General features: G+C 58.6%; 1 protein-coding gene across 4 annotated transcripts in view; it reads left to right on the top strand.

The window, feature by feature from the left end:
* The window catches only part of NTNG2 (netrin G2), a 74,848-nt gene extending 67,084 nt beyond the window's left edge, over window positions 1-7,764 (top strand). For 2 of the 4 annotated variants that reach the window (XM_067742881.1, XM_067742882.1), the window contains 5 exons: window positions 1,270-1,344; window positions 2,800-2,901; window positions 4,337-4,504; window positions 5,916-6,050; window positions 6,749-7,764. In XM_067742881.1, coding sequence (XP_067598982.1) covers window positions 1,270-1,344; window positions 2,800-2,901; window positions 4,337-4,504; window positions 5,916-6,050; window positions 6,749-6,984 — 716 coding nt within the window. In that variant the 3' untranslated portion in view covers window positions 6,985-7,764. The remainder of the gene's footprint in view (window positions 1-1,269; window positions 1,345-2,799; window positions 2,902-4,336; window positions 4,505-5,915; window positions 6,051-6,748) is intronic. The other 2 variants (XM_067742883.1, XM_067742884.1) reach the window with 2 other exon arrangements.
* Window positions 7,765-15,298: the final 7,534 nt, after the last annotated feature.

Genomic DNA, 15,298 nt, shown 5'->3' with positions numbered 1-15,298 from the left:
CCTTTAAGGCCTGGCTTGCACAGCTCCCCAGCTCCGAAGGAACAGACGGGGCCTCCATCTGGCCCTGGCAAGTGACACAGGTCATTGCGAGAAGGTTCCTCCTGCATACCTGAGCCTGTCCCTGGACAGCCCAGTCTTTTCCACCCCCAGGCCCCCATGAAGGTCCTGATTCTCTCCAGGTACCTCCCAAGAAGTGCTTCAGGCGCTCTGGCCCAAGTCCACCTGGGCCCTTGAACCCCTGGCCCAGATGTTTCTCCCTTCTGCCAGTGTCAAGCTGTCCGGAGGGCAGGGGCTGCCAGCAGAAAGTCTGTTCAAGACCATCGACCCTCTCCCCAGCTTGGCCGCCGAGGGTGGTGGGAGAGAGGCTGTAAAGCACAGTGCCTTCAGGGCGGGTTTATCGCGGCCCTAATTAAGCCCTTGCCAATTTGGACACCGGCAGCCTCTTCTCATTGAACATCGCATAAATGTCAATTTCATGTCCAGAGGCTCTTGGGTCCCAGCTGGAAAGTCTCCCACACTTCTTAGCTGGTAGATTTTCTTTTTCTTTCCCCACCAACCGGCATCGTGCGTAATCCCTTTAAGAAGCGGAAAAAATCCGACTTCTCCCTTGTCCCTCTGGGTTTGTCCTTTGAAATTCGGCACAGAATGATTCCCTGCCTTGCCAGCTCTACCTGCGTCCCCTGCTGTGTGTCCAGTTAGTCTTGGAGATGGGCACGGTGGCATTTGGGGGCTGACTCACGTTGGGGTCCCTGGTGAAAATGGGCCCAATCTAGGGGTCAGGGAGGATGCTCCAGTCCCTAGATTGGGGTTGGACAGGAAGAGGACCCTCTGGACACGTTTGATGTCTTAGCCAGAACACATGCCCCCTTTACGGCCATTGGCCAGAGACTTCAGCGCAGAGAGGTCTGGGCCCAGATACATGGGACTTGATCTAACTCTAGCCTTCAGTGTGAACGGGGGCCACACAGGGAGGGAGATTCAAGAATCAGGTGTCCCGCTGAAGAAAGGACTGCCCAAAGTATGCAGGTTCTCGGGCATGGGTCCCGCTTCCATCCGGTGTCCGTGTGCCCTTCATAGGCTGCCGTAGTGTAGACGCTGCCTCGCCTGTAGATTTGAACCCAGTTCTATTTGGCCAGCGTAGGCAGAGCCGCTTCTTATAGTACTGCTTCTTGTAAGGGGCCTGTATGCGGTGATGCCTCAGTAGGTCCCCAGGATACGCCCAGCCCCAGCCCCTTGCATAACCTGGTTTCTCCTCTTCTTTCCCCTAAGAGTGGATCAGGCCATCTACTGCTGCCCCCCTCTGGGCGAGCGCCCCCTGGCCCCAGGTGTCCTCCAGTGCAGAAGGTATGGGGAGCGGGGAGCTCCTTCTGAGACTGTAGTGGAGGGAGCAGGGGCACGGGGTGGGGACGCAGGGTGGCAAGGGGCCCAAGGGCGCCGAGGGGAGGGGCCTTGGAGCTCTGCCTGCCCCTACCCCCAACTCTCACCTACTTAGCCCGAGTGATATCACCACACCCGACCCCTTTCAGTCCTACACTCTAACCCTAACCCTGAGCCCCAAGGGCTTCCGGGGCAAGTGGAGACCCTGTCCTGATGACAGTAACCCTCTCTCTCCCACCATCGTGCTCACAGGACACCCTGGGCGAGGTGGAGCTCAGAGTCAGAGAGGGCTTCCTGCAGGGGGTTGGCTGTGAGTAGATGAAGGGGGAAGGTAGCCTTCCAGGCGGCAGGACCAGCTGGGGCAAAGGCTTGGCGGTGGCATGGCAGGGAGAAGCGGCCTGACTGAGCGAGATGCGGGGAGGGGTCGTGGAAGGCACTGAGACCAAGCCCAGAGCCTCATTCTCCCACCGCAGTGGGAAGAAACACGTGGGGGCCCACGGGCTCATTTGTAGCCATCGTGGGCACACCCAGGAGGCACACAGGGCCTGCCTGAGTCTCCGAGATGGGACGCTGTCCCCGGTCCCGGCTGACGGTTCCCTGGACGTTGAGCCCTAATGCCTGGCTTAGGCAGCAACCCAGCCCACACCTCCAGTTCCCTCCCGCGCCAGCTGTGAGTGGTGAGCAGGGCTTTGGGCGCCCCCTGCTGGCAAGCAGTTCCGGAGCCGAACCCACAACGGTGAGGGTCTGCAGTTCCCAGCAACCTGGCCGGCCTCTGAGTCAGGGCGTCCTCCCCGGAGAGCAGGCTGAAGCAACCACTTCCCGGCCCTGGACCCACTGGGGCACGACAGCCTCCCAGGTGGAAGCCGAGGAGACCGTGGCATGCTCCCCCGCAAATACGGGGCTGGGATTCTGGGCAGTGGAAGGCAGGGCAGTCTGTGCTCATGGCTGGACGGGGAAGGACTCACTCTGGCTGGAGCAGGGAGTTTGCTTCAGAAAGGAAGGGAGATGGCCAAATCTCGAATACCAGCTACAGACGCTGGACGTGATGCTCCCGGGAGTTTGGAGAGGAGAGGGGACAGCAAGAGTACCAGGGTGTGCAAAGCAATGTTTTCAACCAGTCAAAAAATTGTCCAGCTTCAGCTAAGTATTTAGCACAATATAAGGGATGCGGCAGATAGAGAATACTTTGGAAGGATGAATCCAGCTGGATGTGTAGATGATGTCCAAGGCGGGACCAAAGGCAGGCCCGGTTCTGCGTGTGCTCCTGGTTGTGCTGTGTCGTCTCTGAGCAGGTGACAAAGCTGCTCAGAGCTTGCCCAGGGCACCTTGGGAGCCTGTGCTGAGCTCTACCTCGACCAGGACAGCCCACCCTGGGCAGCTGGACCACAGCTGATGAAAGAGCTTCTTTCTCATCTCTCCAAGCTGCGGGCACCTCCGCCGCTGCCCCCGCCCCCGCCAAGGCCTCCAGACTTTTCCAGCTCAGGCCCAAATCTCCTCAAGTGATGCCTATTGAAGAATTCGAAGGTAAGAGGAAGGCCCCGGGGCTGATCAGCCCCTCCTCCGGCCCCTCTCCCCCCACCTCCACTGGAAAAAAACAAAACAAAACAATGCAGTGCGTGGACCGATGCCCCCTCCCCGAGTAGCTGGGTCAAGGTGAAACGGAGCCTCTCTCTCGCCTCCAGTCCCCCCTCCCCAAGGGAGCTGGGAGCAGGTATGAGTCCGAAGTACAGTGGGCTAGCACGGGGGCAGGCACAGGAGCTGCCAGGAATAACCTGTCCTGGCTTCCCTGGGAGGTGTGGCCCAGGGGCTCATCTTGGCTGAAGCAAGATCTGGGACACCTGGAGGATGCCTCATCTTCTCACTGTCCCTGGAGCGACAAGGTGAAGGGGACAGGTCCAGGAGGCCATGGTGTGGGAATGCTCACCGTCTCCTCCTGGGCACATGTCAGAGGCTCATTTCTCTGAGGTCTCCCATGCCCTTGACCTCGATATCTGGTCAGTCCCTCCTTCTCACATCACAAAATGGGGGTTGGATCCTCTCCTCTAGAGATACACAGATGGTGTCTCACAGCGGGGAGCCGGCATCCTTTCTTGTTCAAGGGGGTGTTGAGCCTCTTAGGAGGGACACCAAGGGATGCCCCCCTCTGTGGCAGGGAAGGTGACCCTCCTCACCAAACCCCGCCCCTTGATGATGTCATGGGAGCCACCTCCAAACCCCGGGGCCTTTGCCCCAGGTGGTCACAGGTGCCTCCAGTGAGAGTCAGAAGCTGGGCCAGGGCTAGGAGGAGTCAAGGTGAGATGCTGGGGGCACAAACTTTAAGGCAGCATTCACTCTCAGGGTCGTGCAAGAGCAGGCCCTCTGATGCCAATGAGATTTGCAGAACAGCTCAGGCTAATAAGAAAGGGTCCTGCAGGTGGGTGTTTTCCTTCCAACCAACTTCCAAAGCAGCATGGGGAGGAAGCTCCTGGCCCTTTCCATCCTCTCCAGCGTTCATGCATGCGTCTACCCTTCATTGAATCACTGGGGTACCATGGTGAACGCCATGAACCCGGGCACCGCCCTCCCTGAGCTCACGGTCTGATGGCATGACCCATCTTCCCTGCATGAATCATATCTAACCACCCGCAGCATCACGAGGGCCTCCCTCCAGAAAGCACTTTGCCCTGGTACCCAGCCAGGCTTTTAGTGGATGCTGCCCACTGGCCCTCCCTGGTGCCCTGTCCATGGGGCCAGGTGGTAATCTGTGAGCTGGGCCTACACTGGTTCTCGTTCGGGCTCGAAGCTAGCAGGCCCATCTCTCCCCACATGGTACAGAAGTGTCAGAGACCCAGGGCACCATCCTGTGCCAGGTCCTACCCCTGGCCTCCGTTTTCCGGAATGCACCAGGGAGGGGCAGCGAGAAGGCACGCTTGCCATTTGTTCTCTGACCCTTGGTGTTTCTCACGTTTGGCCGGCCCAGACTGCGAGTGCTACGGCCACTCCAATCGCTGCAGCTACATCGACTTCCTGAACGTGGTGACCTGCGTCAGCTGCAAGCACAACACACGAGGCCAGCACTGCCAGCACTGCCGTCTGGGCTACTACCGCAACGGCTCCGCGGAGCTGGACGACGAGAACGTGTGCATTGGTGAGCCCTCGGCTGGGAGGCGGGGGCCCCGCACGCGAGTGTGTGGACCAGGGTGCGAGGCAGAAGAGCAGCGTTAGACGGGATCGGGGCACCCCTGCATTGGAATCCCCGGGGGAGGCTGGGGAAACGCCAATTCCTGGGCCCACTCTAAATACAGAATCCGCTCTATTAATAACCTACCTCCCCATGTGGTCCTCCCTGCAGGCACTGGCATTTCAGAACCACTAGTTCCAGTCAAAGACGGGTTCTAAGGCTTGCCGGGCTGTGTGCCTTTGAGCAATTCTCTTCCCCCCTCTGGGGCTGTTTCCCTGTTTGTAAAATAGGGAGGTGGATCAGATCAAGGGTTTTCAACCATTTTGGGGGAACTGAAGCTTTTCTTCAAATGAATTCTTTTCTCACACTTTATATGCCCTCCACCCCCAGTGGGCAGACGGTTGGCTTTCTTTAAACTGGACTGGCTTTTGGGGTAAAGAAGGAAATCTATAGGGGCCCTGGGCCCTGGGCCCAGGCAGAGGCAGGCCATCCCAAAAGACCGAACATGTGGCCCACAAACAACACTCACTAGTCTGGAAGACTGTCTCCCGTAGAGGCCAGTTCTCAGCCCTCCGATGCCCAGCGCCCTTGGGAACCCATTGCCCATCCCCCGCCCAGCAGGCCAGCCCCGGCTGTGCACAGGAGAAGCCGCCCGCAAAGCTGCAGCTGTCAGTCTGCATTATGGCAGCGGCCTTCAGATAATTTCATCACAACTCTAAAGTGATCCCAACGGAACCGTGCTGCCCATGTCACACCAGCCAGCAGCAGGGACAGGGCAGGGCCTCTGGATCCGATTAGAGGCGTCTCCCCCAGCGCCTCCTCTTGCCTTGCCTGTCTGCCTCCGCCCCCCACCCCCGGGCCCGGCACTAGGCGACAAGGACTCCCAGAGTGGGGGCTTTCGGCTTCTCCCACGGAGCAGGGCGAGCGGGAGGCCTCTGGGGCTGCTCCTCCACCCGCCCTGGAGAGGAGCTTCGGAGGCCGACTACACCCTGCCCCCTCCGCACACACACCCCGGCCCCCAGGACGGATGGCCGGTGGCCTCCGCTGAGGCTCCTCCCACCTGTCAGTCATAGCTCTTTGGAGCCGGGAGGGATCAGCGCCCGTTCCAGTTACAGAAGCGGAGACGCAGGCCCAGGGACGGGAAGGGGCTGGTCCGGGCCATGCAGCGCCAGAGCCAGAGAGGGGAAGGGGCTTAGTGGATGTGAGAAAATGAAAACTGTCCCCTCGAGATCTGAACGCCCCAGGCGTCCCCACCCCGCCGTCCAGCGGCGGGTGCGGAGATCCTGCTGGGAGGGTTGCCGGGGCCGGGCGGGGTGGGCCCGTGCGGACGGCGCCCGCACGTCGCCCCTGATCGCTCGCCGTGCGCGTGTCCGTCCAGAGTGTAACTGCAACCAGATCGGCTCCGTGCACGACCGGTGCAACGAGACCGGCTTCTGCGAGTGCCGCGAGGGCGCGGCGGGGCCGAAGTGCGACGACTGCCTCCCCACGCACTACTGGCGCCAGGGCTGCTACCGTGAGTGCGCACCGCCCCCCTGCGCGGGGCCGCGTGCTGTGGGGCCCGGGGCGGGGCCTCGAGGCCGCCCAGGTCGGGTCCGGGTCCGGGTCGGTGGGTGGGTCCCAGGGGCGGGACCTGGTGCTTCCGGGGCGGGGCCCTGTAGGTGGGCGGGGCCTGGTGTCCGAAGCAGGGTCCGGGTGGTGGGCGGGGCCTGATGCTAGCTGGTGTAGAGTCGGTAGCGGGAAGGAGCTTGGAGGCCAAAGTGGAGCCGGGCGTTGGCTGCAGTTGGCTGGAGGCTGGCGGATTTGCGGGGAGGGAGGGAGGGAGGCAGTCCGAGGAAGTGAGGGGCTAGCGGAGACCCGACGTTAGCCACGGGAAGAGGGTGGAAGGGCACCCCAGGCACGTGGAGTAGCACGTGCTAAGCTCTGGACGGGAGAGCAGGTGCGTCTGAAGAACCGCACCAAGGCCAGTGCCGGGACCGGGGCGGGGAGAGCCGGGCAGCGGCGGGAGGGAGGCAAGGTCCCGGTCTCGCGCGGCCCTTGGTACCATCCCCGCCGGGACGCTTCGCGCCAATGCGCCCTGAGTCTCCAACACCCCCGGTCCAGGCCGCGCCCCCAGTGTTCGCACGTCCCAGGGGCTGAAACTCCAGCGCGGGGCGGGGAGAGGGAGGGCTGGACCGGGCCGCCACCCGAGTTAACCGCTCCTCCGCCCCGCAGCCAACGTGTGCGACGACGACCAGCTGCTGTGCCAGAACGGCGGCACCTGCGTGCAGAACCAGCGCTGCGCCTGCCCGCGCGGCTACACCGGCGTGCGCTGCGAGCAGCCCCGCTGCGACCCCGGCGCCGCCGACGGCGGCCTGGACTGCGACCGCGCGCCCGGGGCCGCCCCGTGCCCCGCCACGCTGCTCGGCTGCCTGCTGCTGCTGCGGCTGGCCACCTGCCTGGACTGCTGAGACCCGCGGAGAAACCCCGGCCGGGGGTGGGGGGAGGCGGTCCGTGCGCCCCGCCGCGCCCTGCGCCCCGCGCCCGGAGAGCCGGGAGCCCGGGGGCCGGCGTCGGAGGCCCGGCGGCCAGAAGGGTGCGGCCCGAGCTGCTCCCAGGTGCTACTCAGCAGAGTCCTCCCGCCCCGTCCCCCCCGAAGTGGCACCTGCCCCCGCCCCGGCGCTGCAGCAGGGGATGCTGTGTGGTCGCGGCCCCAGCGGCCCGCGATTTCGGTCTTAGTTTTTCTTTTATATTACCCACCGACCCTTTCCTTTTTTTTTTTTTTTTAGCTGGCGGTGAGACAGGGGCGTGGGAGAAGCTGCTCATCCCAACAGCCCCAGGTCCTGCCTCCTGCTTCCCTCTCCCCCCCACCCCGCCCCCCCACACACACGACTGTTGCAGACACCCCCTGCGCCTGTCCCTGGCTCACCATCAGCCAGCGGACCCGAAAATCCAGTTGCCTACACCTCTAGTCGCTGACTTGATTCTCTTTTCTATTCTTTGTTTTCCCTTACAACCCACCAGACCCCAGGCCTTTCCAGAGGCCTGGTGACCAAGGAGCTCGCTGTCTGGGGGAAGGGAGTTAGGAAGGAGGGTTAGGAGGGCTGGAAACTTACTTTTGTAGAGAACTATTTTTGTTTGTATTAACTGCCCCTATAAGGAGGGACAAAGAGCGGGGACGCTGGACACCACAGGGGTGGTTGATGGTGTATAATCTGACAGTAAAGAATCTGCTCACTGCTGCCTCCAGGGCCTGTTTTCTTTCTGTTCTTTTTTACCCAGCAAGTGTGGGAGTTAAAGGGGAGTCCACGAAATAGCCTTAAAGAAGCAATTTCGCGCTCAAGGCCGTCCCTTCCCCAGGCCCTTCTGTGAATGACAGGCAGGCGTAGCCACCGGAGCTCTCTCACCATGTGGCCAGGCCTGGCCCTGCAGAGACCTACAATGTTCCCCAAACTTGGGAGGTTATCTCCCTCCTTCCCCCCACCACCAAAAAAAAATCCAGAGCTTATTGGCACTTTGCCTTGGTTGTCCTCAAATTTAAAAGCATGTGGTGGACATTGATACCTTCGCTGAAAAGTGCAAGGCAAGCGACTGACAGAGCCGTCTAACAGGGCTCGACTCTGACGCTCCGGTTTATAAATCAGGATGGGGATCCTATCAGGCCTGCTGGACCCCAGCCTCAGGCCCAGTGTCTGCTGCTGCCACCGCTTTCCAGAGCCCCCTGATGGTCACATGCCAGGGTGGGCACAGGCTGGTGGAGGCGGCAACGCAAAGACCCACAGCCGACACCCCTCTCCTCTCTCCTTCCTCTTTCCCTCCAGAGCATCAGGAAGGTGACGGCTGAGGGGACCGGGGCAGTGTGGGAATTGTGAAAGGGAGCTCCAAAGAAAGGGGTGCCTCAGCTTAGCCCTGTGCTTCTGGGGTGCCCGTGGGTCTTTCTGGCCCCTGGGAGTTGGATTTCCCTGCTGTCTCTCAAGAAGATCCAGATTTCCCTGCCCACCTGCTTACTTCCCAGCAGCCCTGGAAGATTCCCAGCCCACGGATCAGATTCTGGTCCTTTGTTGCGCCTACAGCCGACCCCTCCCCCCTCCCCCCCCCCCCCCCCCCCGCTCCCCACACCCTAAAGTTACCCTCTGGCTGCAGCCGCTCTTTCCAGGCTGGGAACTTTAAAACTGCGTTCCTCCGGCAAGTCCCCAAAACAAGGCTCAGACGGAGTTTAACAAAAGTTGAGGATGACAAGAGATTACAACATGGTTACAGGTGGATATAAAATATGCTTAGAGCCTCTCGGGGTCAAACACTGACCCCCTCCTGGCCTCCAGATCTCCCTCTGCTCCTAACCCCAAGAAAGTGCCTTCTTTCAGCTCCGCCCCTTCCCCTGCCCCGTGGCCCAAGTGGCTAGAAGAAAACATCCCTGGGGTCCTCGTGGACGGGAGGGGCCATGTGACAGCTCTGACCAATGGGCTATAAGCAGGAGTGATGGGCGGGGCCCCCAGAAAGCTCCGTAGAAGCCTGTCCTCCCCTCACTCCCCACCCAGCCTCAGCTGGCCAAGTTTGGGGCCCCGGCGTTTCTCTTCCCCCCTCTCGCCATGCTCTGGTGGCATGGGGTGGGAGAGCCACCCCCACAGGATGGTGGAGCCGAGAGGGTGGAAGTTGGTTTTCTGAGGACCTAGCAGGGCAGGGGACGCCAGCCCTAGTTGTTGATCTCCACACTTCTTAACGTGTGAGAAAAAATAAACCTTGATGTGATTAAAACGCTGGTCTTTGGGTTTTCTGTTACACGCAGACTTACCAATTCCTAAGTTATTGGCCCTCCCCACCCAGCATCTTGGTCTCTGAGTCCACTGATGCAGAGACACTACAACGTTACCCCTGCTTAGCCACAGCCCCTGTGTCATAACACTGCCCATAACGAAGACAACAGATGGCAGTGGCTTTAGGCCCAGGAGTTCAGGGCCTGTCAAGCCGCCTCCTTCCAGAACAGGACCTGCCTCCGCCTTCAAAGGAGCACAGGGCAGGCTGACCAAAATCCACCTCTAGATAAAACACCAACTGCAGGGTGCAATTTGTAAGCATGGTCGCCTTCCTCCTAATCATCATGATATTAACATATGAAGGAACCATGATCATTCACCCCCAAATACACACACACACACACACACACAGTCCTGGGTCTGGGTCCCTTATTTGCAGAGCTTGAGACAGGGGTTCAGTGCGTGGATTTGCGGAGGGTGTGCTGTCAGGATACATGTGAAAGGGAGTGAGAGAATTAGGATGGGGCGGGGAAGCCCAGTGAGGATGCCCAGCTTCAGCCTGGTCCACCCACCGGGGCTCTGAGCTTAAATCACGTCTTGAGGCAAGGGGGCAGTCTCATGCCGTTGGCTTCATGCTGCATTTGGGGGCCCCCCAGTACAGAAGATGGGCGGCTGTAACAGGCATCACAGCAGTGGAGGGGGGGTTCCCATAGACGGGCTCTGGGTCGGGCACCAGCAGCTTCCACTGAACATACACACACACATACCCCTTGGTGTCACCCTGGGTGTGTCCCTGGAAGGCCCTGAGGGGTCTGGGAAGAGGGGTCCTCAGTGGGCAGCACTCTGTCCGCCCTGACCTCTCTTGCCGGACCAGCAGCGCTCTGTCAGCTTCCCTGTGACTAGTCTCTGTGTAAGCAAGGGCCGGGGAGGTGGAGCACATTGTAAATCAGAGTGGCAGCCCAGGTCCCCGAGGACTCGGCTCAGGCCCTGACCTCAGCCAGAGGAGGGAGGGAAAGCTGCCAGTGCTCATTCGGAAAACTCTGACATCTTTCAGGCAGTGGGGAAAAGGAGAAAACAAGGTTAGCAGAGCCCAAAGTCACAGCCCGGCCTCTTTTCAATGGTGCGCCCTGGTCCCAGACCTCATGTTTTGACATCTGGTTCTGAGAGGCAGAAGCTCCCCTTTCCCAGCATGAATGGTAACAGCCACTGTCGCGGGCACAGGGCGCGCATGATTACACTTAACATTCACCTTCACCCTAGGGCAGGTTTCTCACCCTCAGGGCCACTGACATTTGGGGCTGGATAATTCTTTCGGGGTGGGGTGGGGAGCGGCTGTCCTATGTGTGGTAGGATGTTTAGCAGTATCCCTGGCCTCGAGCCTCTAGGTGCCGGCAGCCCTCCCTCCGGGCACCGCAAAGTGGGGGCAAAATTGCCCCATGCTGAGAATGCTCTCAGCGGAAGGGCTTGTCTACCCAGTTAACAGAGAGGGAAGTCGAGGCTCAGAGATGGGAGGTAACTTGCCTGAAGTCACGCTTGCTAAGAAGCAGGGACAGGAGGTGACTCAGGATAGCGTGAGTGTGAACCCAGGCCTTGCAGCCTCGGCAGCCCAGGCAAAAGGCTGTCCACCCGGTGGGGCCTGCAGCTCCTGCCCACACCCCTCCTCCGCCCCTGCAGCGGCTCCAGGGCAGAGCGAGGGGCCCTGGGGAGCCGGGCGTCATCCGAATGGCTTTGCTGTCAGGGGAGATGCCTTGCCCCCTGCCCTCACCTGCCCCCTCTAAATAAGCAGGCCTGCTGCGTCGGCGTTTTTACAGTTATGAGGCATTTATGGGCACCTGGGGAGCAGCTGTCGGCATCTCCCCACAGGCCTGGGCAGGGTGCTCCCCCCATGCCCGCACCCCTGCCCTGGCCCTGCACCTCCAGCTGGGCCAGTCTCCCCGAGTCCCCGAGAGATCCCTGCACATCTCAGGCCAGGGTAAAAGCCTGAGGTTAAGGGTCAAAGCCCAGGGAAGACAAGCCTTATTTACTCGTTTTTATTTTCCCCTTTATAAAACACAAATCATGAGTGCAGGGGAGTTAGAAAAAAACAGAAATGCAAAATAATAATAACTTTTAACTTAAGATCACCCACAATCCTCCGTCCAAAGCTAATAACTGTTAATATTTGCTGAAGTACATTTCCAGTGCTTTCCCATAAAACAAACCCAGATACAGAGCGTTTGCCCAGCATTTGCTAAAACCGTGCTAAGCGTTGCGCTGAGGTTGAATATATCTTCTTTCAAGGATCCCCGAGATGAAGCTCAGAAGTGAGCTCTGGTCATAGAGCCATTTTACAGCTGAGAACACTGAGGCTCTAAGTGTCGTGGTCGGAGATCTTGGGCACAGCGCCAAAAGACAACTCTGGGTGATTTAAGCAGAAAAGAGTATTTGAAAGATCATAGGACCCATAGACACACGCCAGATGCACGGGGTGAGGCGGGGTGGTGCCGTGAAGCCAGGAGCGCCACCCAGTATCCTGGCCAGAGAGCCATCGCTGCTGTCCCTGTGAGGCCCTGATGCTGCCATGGGCACCACCGTGGCCCAGGCCTGCCTCCTGCTGGCGTCCCCGGCAGGCCACACACAGTGTGCCCACACCCTTCTGTCCAGCTTTTCCCACTCCCTCAAGGGAGGTGGGCTGTCTTTCCCCATCCAGAGGAGGGGCACAAAGAAACAATGACTATCCAGCACAGAGAGGGTGGGCAAGTTGCCCAGGGTCACACAGCCAGGAAGAGGTTGAGTCCAGGTTGCGAGTGCAGTCTCTCTGGGGCAGAAGCCCAAGCTTGTAACACTGAGCCGCAAAGCTGCCACTTTTTCCTTCTATTTTATTTATTTTAGCAATGATAGCCTCATCTTATACACACCCTTCTTTAGCCTGCTTTACAAAATTTAGCAATACATCCTATCAAAGGAGATCTTTTAATTTTAAAAGGACATGAAAAACTTCACCCTTTTCCTCTTTGCCCCCACCAGTGGCCCTCTTCCCCGCCCACTGCCCCACCCATGCACCTCTCCCACGTGACAGGGTCTGGCCAGGCCCCCAGAACCCCTGTGGCTGGGCTCCCAGAGGCACAGAAGACCTTTCAGTCCAGCAAGCGGGGGATGAGGCCGGAGGCCAGGTGGGTGAACCTGCGGCAGCCGTGTTACAGATGGCTTCTGGCCAGAGGACGCCTACTTTACTGACCGAGCAAGTGGCCCTGGGGACCCGGCCAGGAGCAGCTGGAATGGGTCCCAGAGTCCCGGGAGCTCCCGGAGCTGTGCCCTGCAGCTGACACTAAAGGCACTGGGGCCTGTCCTGCGCTGTACATCTCACAGCTGACCCAGTGCCCACATTTCTCCCCTCGAGCAGCATGGGGGTGTGGGGAAGGGGGGCGGGGGATAGCGAGTTTCTAAAGGCAGAAGGGATGGCATTGAGGGGCTCTCAATCCCACCACCTGGGTTCGAAGCTGTTCTCCACCACCTGGATGACCTTGGGCAAGTTACTCCATCTCTCTGTGCCTCAGTCTCCTTACCTGTGAAATGGGGTTGTGAAAAACAGCACCTACATCATGGGGCTATTGTGAGGATTAAAGAAGTTAATACATGCAGTGCTGCCCCAAAGTAAGTGACCGGTGTCGGCTGTTGTTATCCATTTCCTTCCCCCACCAAAGCCTGCCAAGGGGGGGCCGCATCACTCGGTCTCTCCTTCCTTCCTTCCTTCCCTGCCTCACCCAGCACATACCCTAGACCTCCACGTGCCGGGTCCCAGGGCACAAGGAACCAGGCAGACACTGCTTGCCTCCCCTGATGCCCAACACCAGCCCGGGCACAGTGAGCACCCTCTCCTCCCTATAGGCATCACAGCCCCTCTTCATCCTCCACTGGGAGGAAGAGATTAGGGAGGGGATCACATTCAGGGCATCTTCACTCCCATCACGCTCACCGAGACATAGGAGGCAGACCTTGGGGAGGCCCTGATCTGCTGGGCCAGTGGCCACCCTGCTCCTCCTGGGACTTCAGTTCTGGAAAGAGCTTCCAGCAGAGGAGCCAATACTGGTGGTCTGTGAAGGGTGGAAAGCTGGAGCCCAGATCTTGGTTTCTAAACATGCTCCTCCCCTAAGAGGAACCAGGGCTCCTCGGAGTGAAGTCCGATTCCATGGCTGGACAGAGACAGTCTGCGTGAGCCCGGGACACCTCGTATCACAAGGTCAGGAGGTGCCCAGCTGGTGAGTTCAATCACACCCCAGCTGCAGACGCACCTGGCACTGTGGGGACCTCGGGTCCGCAGGGCCAGGACCGGAGGGCCCAGGTGGGTGTCCTGGGCACAGCGTCCTTCCCTTGATAGGGAAGGTGGCTGGAGGTCTCCTCCCAGAGCAGCTGTCCCTCTAGCCATTCATTCAATAACCCCTTTCCTAAGCCCCCACTGTGTCCCCTGGCTCTGGGGGTACAGGATGGGAAGGCCAGGAGGCCATGTGAGGGCAGGGGGCCCTCCATGAGGAAGAGGAGGTTACACAGCCCCAGAGATGGTGAGCACCTGTGGAAGGCTCGTGGCGGTACCACACTGCTGACATCCCACGGCCCACCTCGGAAACCGGAGCATCACAGGACATGATGAAGGTTTGTTAACACGGCTTTTTCCACAGACTCTGGGGCAACACCTTTTAAAAAAGAGAAAATGATGGGAATTCCCTGGCAGTCCAGTGGTTAGGATTCCGTGCCTCCACTGCTGGGGGCCGGGGTTCAATCTCTGGCCCGGGAACTAAGATCCTACAAGTTGCGTGGTGGCCAGAAAACCAAAAACAAAAAGAACAAAAAGAGAGAGAGAGAAAATGACTGAAGAACTGGTGTGTCTTCTTTAAAATAAAGTTATTGTAAAAGTAACTCATGCACACTGTACAACAAATGGAAAAATGAAAAAATGTATGCAGAATATAATACTTACATTTACCCCCTAGAAAAGGCAGAAGACAGAGGATTTTCAGGGCACTGAAAATACTCTGTATGATACTCTGATGGTGGGTACAAGTCATTACACGTTTGTCAAAAGTCATGGACTGTACAGCCCCAAGAGTGAGCCCCTAATGTAAGCTGTGGGCTCTGGGTGATCACGAAGTGTCGGTGTAGCTTCATCGATTGTAACAAATGTACCATCTGGTGGGGATGTTGCTGGTGGGGACAGGGGGTTTATGGGAAATTTCTGTACCTTCTGTTCAATATTGCTACAAACCTAAAACTGCTCTAAGAAAATAGTCTACTAAAAAAAAACAAAAAAAACTACCTAACCTCTATCAGCATTTTGGTGAATGTCCTTTTTCCTATAGAAACGTTTTGTGTTTGCCTGTCTATATACAGACACATATACAAACATACACGCGCACGCACACACACACACACACACACACACACACACACACAAACACTACACACACACACACACACACGTATATAGAACAAAACTATAACCGCCACCTAACCATAACATTGTGGACATCTTCCAGCTACCGGGATCTAGTTACATCTGCCGCTGTCACTCTGCCCAAGAGGTGGATTAAGTCCAGCATCGTTAGTACCACAGGATGTGTCTCTAGACCCCACGACTGCCTACGAGTAGACTGCTAGGTAAGGGGTATTCCAAATCAAGGCGTTTATGTTGCAAAGAGTGGAACCCACAAAGTCTGGCTCCTGTGATCAAGGGGGTTACTGGTGGGATAAGGGGATTATGATGCAAAGGGCAGGGCTCCAATCAGGCCCCACCTGGCATGCTGTCCTCACGGCTTGCTTCCTGGGGAAGGGAGCACCTGACCGTGTTGTCGTCTGGAGCTCTGAAGTCACAGCCTCAGGCCCAGAAGCATCCACGTCCAGGTGCTCTGGAGTCCCTTCCTGTCCTGTGTCCCTACGTGACAAACGTCTGAGCACTGCCTGGGAAAACTCTTCTACGTGGGTACCAGAGGAATGCGATGGGAAAAGCAGTAACAACCCCAAAGTCCATCAGAGTAGAACGGGCAGACTGGGGCGTGTT

Source organism: Pseudorca crassidens, chromosome 7, assembly GCF_039906515.1.
Source record: "Pseudorca crassidens isolate mPseCra1 chromosome 7, mPseCra1.hap1, whole genome shotgun sequence".
Lineage (NCBI taxonomy): Eukaryota > Metazoa > Chordata > Mammalia > Artiodactyla > Delphinidae > Pseudorca > Pseudorca crassidens.
The sequence above is the reverse complement of the archived record's forward strand: the minus strand, read 5'-3'. Positions and strand labels throughout refer to the sequence as shown.